General features: G+C 41.5%; 1 protein-coding gene across 1 annotated transcript; it reads left to right on the top strand.

Moving 5' to 3' along the window:
* Positions 1 to 3,130: 3,130 nt before the first annotated feature.
* Positions 3,131 to 4,815, top strand: LOC131686956 (uncharacterized). The gene is made up of 2 exons (XM_058970988.1): positions 3,131 to 3,427; positions 3,496 to 4,815. The coding sequence occupies exons 1-2, from the start codon at positions 3,131 to 3,133 to the stop codon at positions 4,681 to 4,683; spliced, it is 1,485 nt and encodes a 494-aa protein (XP_058826971.1). The 3' UTR covers positions 4,684 to 4,815.
* The last annotated feature ends 599 nt before the right edge of the window (positions 4,816 to 5,414 follow it).

Genomic DNA, 5,414 nt, shown 5'->3' with positions numbered 1-5,414 from the left:
TAACATTAACATTAACATTAACATTAACATTAACATTAACATTAACATTAACATTAACATTAACATTAACATTAACATTAACATTAACATTAACATTAACATTAACATTAACATTAACATTAACATTAACATTAACATTAACATTAACATTAACATTAACATTAACATTAACATTAACATTAACATTAACATTAACATTAACATTAACATTAACATTAACATTAACATTAACATTAACATTAACATTAACATTAACATTAACATTAACATTAACATAAAAAATTGGCTAACACTATCAGGTTTGGGAAAGGGTGCGCGAAAACAATTTTTTTAAAGAAGTGCGAGACAAATTGAAGTCAAAGACATTGTAACATTGATTGAACACTCTACACATGCTACTGACGGGTTCATTTTTGCCATAATTAGTACGAGACACTGGAAGACGGACAAAAGAGTAGGAACGAAGGTTTCGGAGGCGAATATCAATGTTGAGAAGACGGAGTAAATCAGGGCAGTCAATGCGAGACAATAACAGATCAGAGACAAAAGACGCTTTGGTCACATTGCGGCGCAAAGACAATGTTTCAAGACCAATGAGGTTGCAACGATCTTCGTATCTGGGCTCCAAGGCAGGTGGCGCAGCGCAAAACGCACAGATTTACGCTCAATACTCTCGATGCGTTGAATGCTGTTCTTGTAGAAAGGAGCCCAAACAACGGCGGCGTATTCCAGTGTGGAACGAACGAGCGAGCAGTACAACGTTTTTAAGCACTGTACGTTAGTAAAATGCTTAGTAACCCTAAAAATAACTCCTAGATTACGCGAAGCCTTAGACGAGATAAAAGCAATGTGATCCTTAAATGTAAGTTTTGAATCCAAAAGAACCACTAAATCTTTCACTGTAGTTTCTCTTTTTAATTTGTTTTGCAAGATAGTGTAGTCGAATGTTACGATGGAGCGTTTTCGTGCAAACGTAATCACAGAACACTTCGAGGCATTCAAAACCATCCTGTTAGTCATGCACCAATTAGCGAAAATGTCTAACTGAGATTGCAAAAACAAAGCATCAGAGTAACTTTTAACTATATGGAATAACTTATAATCATCGGCATAAGACACCTTGAAGCACTTAATCAATGAATCCAGATCGTTTATGTATAGAAGGAAAATATAAGGACCGATATGGCTGCCTTGAGGTTACGTCGAAGGATGAGGATAAATGATTCCCGATTTTAACAGACATTTTACGGCCTGACAAGTAAGATCGAAGCCATTCCAAAAAACTGCCGCAGAAACCGAGACGTTCCAGTTTCGCAATCGTAATTTGATGGTTGATTTTATTGAAGGCGGCCGACAGATCGGTGTATATTGCATCAGCCTGCAATCGATCCTGTAGCGAGCGAGCGATAAATGAGGTGTAGGCTACTAAATTAGTGCAAGTAGATCGCCTGGGAATGAAACCGTGTTGAGTTTCTGAGATGTAGCTAGAACAACAATGTGTCAAAAACTCGAGAACGATGAGCTCCAATAATTTCGATAGTGCACATAAAGATGCGATTCCTCGGTAATTGGGAACTTCGCTTTTGGATCCTTTTTTATAAACCGGAAAAACGTAAGATGATTTCCAGATGGTAGGAAACACTCCGGAACTTAACGACATATTGAAAACGACGGACAGAGGTAGGCAAAGCGACGACGAGCATTTTTTAATGATAGATGATGGGATTCCGTCAGGTCCAGAAGTGTTAGAACACTTGAGTTTTGTGCAAGCTTTTTGTACAATATCGGAAGATATCGTGAAATGAGGTCCAATACTAGTCCTACGGGGAATGTTGTCGGCTGCTGCGGAGACTTGTTGATTATTAAGAGTATCATTGGTAAAAACATTGCTGAATTGTTGGCGAAATAGAAGCGACATAGAAGTGGGTAAACCTGACTCACGCCTCTGTTCATTAACGTAATTCCAAAACTTTTTTGGATTGTTACGAAGGTGGCTCTGAATACGATGAAGGTAGGAATTGAAGAGAGACTTATTAAGTCTCTTGTAACAATGATTTAAGAAGATTCTGATTCTTTAGCATATCGGTGCGGTATTTCGAAAACTTTTTTAGAGCTGACCTTTTGGCCGATTTAAACTTCGACCATGGAGGATATTCACAGCCATGATTGAGTTTTTTAGGAGTAAACTGGTCGATAGCATAAATCAGTACGTTCGAAACAATTTCAGCCGCTGCGTTTGCATCAGATTGTGGCAAGATTTCATTCCAATTGATACGAGACAAGAAAAGGTGCATTCCTCGAATATCTGTCTTGCGATAGGCATATGTCAGTTTCTCAGTGGTATCTTAGAATGTACAAGGTACACATTTTCGGAGAAACAATGAAGAGCAGGGTGGTGTTGGCATAGTTTAACGAGAGGAGCTGGAGCACGACAAACGGCAAAGTGATCGGAGAGCTCCTGGCTTCCAAAGCAAAGATCCAAAATACAGTTGTTGTCATTAGTGACGTCAAATAGTTGAACTAGCCCCGCGGTGCTGTAACCGTCGAGTAGCTGAGTGATACAAGTGTTAGTTGATGAGTGTGATGAGTCTGGGTACAGAAATGATGTATTATTGCGAACCCAATTAATGCCGCTAAAGTTGAAGTAGTTGATTGTAATATATTTGCAGTGTCGACAGAAACAATAAACTTCATCAATTAAATTGAAATAAATTTAATTCAGTAAAAAATGCGGGCCCCCAAAACAGACCCGGGCCCCAGGGTAGTTGCCCCCCCTGACCCCCCCCCCCCTCTCGTCGGGCCTGCTTAGAGCAATCGTAGCAATTTACTTACAAGTGATTCATCTTAGGCAGACCGAGAACTTATTTATTTTGCAAAACAATCCTTTCCTTCTTGCTCAACACCTCTTTGTAATCTCTTACATGAATAACCCATTAGCCATGCAATTGCTATCCATCTTTTATCATATCAGTTCTCCGTTTCCGCGATAAGAACAACTGGACTGCAACCGCGGGCTAGGGGCGGGTGATCGAAGAAAAAACATCTTTTCATCACAGTGTTTACAACTCTCCAGCGAAAGCAAGTGCCCTGCTGTTGTCCCTTAGTTTTAGTCACCAAACTAATCATAAGCATGATGATGATTAAGAAAAATATTCGTCAGATTTACGCTATATCATCAGGTAAATGTGGCAAATTAGTTGTTGACAAAAAAAGTTTAATTTGTCTTCCAGGTCTGTTAACCTTGATCCCGTCGGGAATATTTCTCGCCGTTGGATTATTCAACCCTGAGCTGCATCGACATTCGTGGACGTTTGACCACGAGGAGCACACGATACTGTTAACTATTCTCTTGTTCCACATCGGAGCGATTGCCGGAGCAGCTATCACCGTATTGCTTCTTCCCACCTACTACAAACAACACATTGCGGTAAGATCACGATCCGTTCTATTTCATCGGTTTAGGACTTAGTATAAAAAACCTCCAAAACTTCCCAGCGCTTCTACTACTACGCCTACATCGGAGCCGGTGTTCTCCTGGCAGCCCGTTTCTACGATCTCTGGTCAATTCTGATCGCGAGAATCATCGGTGGAATGGCGTTCGGGTCCGTCTATCTGACCATCGTTATTCACGCGGGAGAGATCGCTGCCGATGACTTTCGCACGACTGTAGTTGCCTTCGTCAGCATATTCCTTATGATCGGATACCTCATGCATGCTACGATCAATTCGCTGATTATGCACGACGATGCAATGGAACCGACCCAGATCTACGGAATTGTTGCGATTCTAGCAGGTGTGTTCAGTGGCCTTTCGGCCACTTTTCTTACGCGAGAGTCGCCGTTTTTCCTGCTGAAACGAGAGGGAGAAGCATCTGCGGCGGACACCATTGCCAAGCTGCGACAAGAACCGATCGATTCTACGGTGGTGTTTGCTGAACTAGTCGAGGTTAAGATAACGGTTCGGAATGATCCAGAGGAGCATGGCAGTATCCACAAGGAAAGGAATCTAAGACCGTTGATCCTGTTGATTGTTTGCGCTATTGTGAAGGCATTGTGCTTCAATCTAATTCTTAACCTTCTCCAACTTTACGTCGTTGATGAAGTGAACTTCTGGTGGAACATCGAAGAATACAACATAGCACCTGTGTTACTGATACTGATTCGGTTAGCTATAGCAGTTCTTTGGATCCGAACTGAAGATAAACTTCCCAAGAAGCTACTGTTTACACTGACAAGCTTCTTCAGCGGAGCGATCCTGGTAGGGACCGGAGTATGCTACCTAACCGATAATGACCTGTCGGCTAGCACTACAGTTCCCCTGTTTTGTGTCTATCAGTTGGTGTCCGCAAGCGGAACTTCCTTCATAGGGGATGTCTTCTGCTCGGAAGCATTTTCACCGAAAAAGAAAATACTCTCGGTTGCTGTTGTACAATCGGTTGAGCAATTGGTTCACATCGTCGTTCTGTCGGTGGCATTTTCACCCAAATTCTCCCTTCATCGGGGAATATTTGGGGAGATCTTACTGGTAGCCGGAGTACCTGTTCTGGTGGGTAGCATCGTGCTGCAGTTGCTGCTACCGGAGACGAAAAACATGTCCCTTCGGATGGCACGGGCTGAGTTTGAGCAGAAGGAGAAAATTTCAAGTCGGCGGGCAAAATGGTGTGTAAAAACGTGCACTATCTAGTGTAATTGTGACAAAGATACATTTGAGAATAGTGAACTCTGCTTGAAAAATAATATCGGTTCCACCCATACACGAATGTTGTTTGATTATTTAGTTTTAAGAGTGATGATATTGTCGGAGTACCTATGAAGAATAAATGGTGTGATTCAAGCTTGAACACGTTGGCGATATACGAGAACTAGTATTTTGGTTTGTTACCGAATCATTTCATCGACCTCACCTACACATAAGATTCATTGTCTATTATTTTACTTTTCTTCGGAACTCATTCCTTGCCTTTGTAAGCAATATTTTTCTAGACGGTTTACCCTTGAAGCGATGATCCAGAACGGGGCTCAAAATTTTGTTCCTGCCATGTCCGTCGTGTGTGAAGTAGATGGTGATAATGATGAAATTATTGGAAGTAGTTCTTCCTATTTTAAAATACTCTGATAGCTCAATTGGAGTATGAACGGTGTTCTTCCTGCCCAAAGAAAAACAAACCTTGAACATAATTAGCATTCCGCCGGATCTGATGGCATACTACACGGCCGTGACCGAGATCAGCAATGTCAAGTTGTAATCAGCATTCTGAAGAAAGCGAACGTTTTGCGAAAACGTCCTGAATCTGTGTCCCAGCACGTGACGTACAGATAGATGGCGTAGTGTTCGAGCTGGGTCTCGCATGCGAGAATGATGTACGAAACTGGACGATTCAAAAATCTCTTACTACAATCAGTAAAAAGGCTCGA

The sequence above is a fragment of the Topomyia yanbarensis genome, chromosome 3, assembly GCF_030247195.1.
Source record: "Topomyia yanbarensis strain Yona2022 chromosome 3, ASM3024719v1, whole genome shotgun sequence".
NCBI classification, from domain to species: Eukaryota; Metazoa; Arthropoda; class Insecta; order Diptera; family Culicidae; genus Topomyia; species Topomyia yanbarensis.
This window is presented reverse-complemented; position numbering and strand designations above follow the sequence as displayed.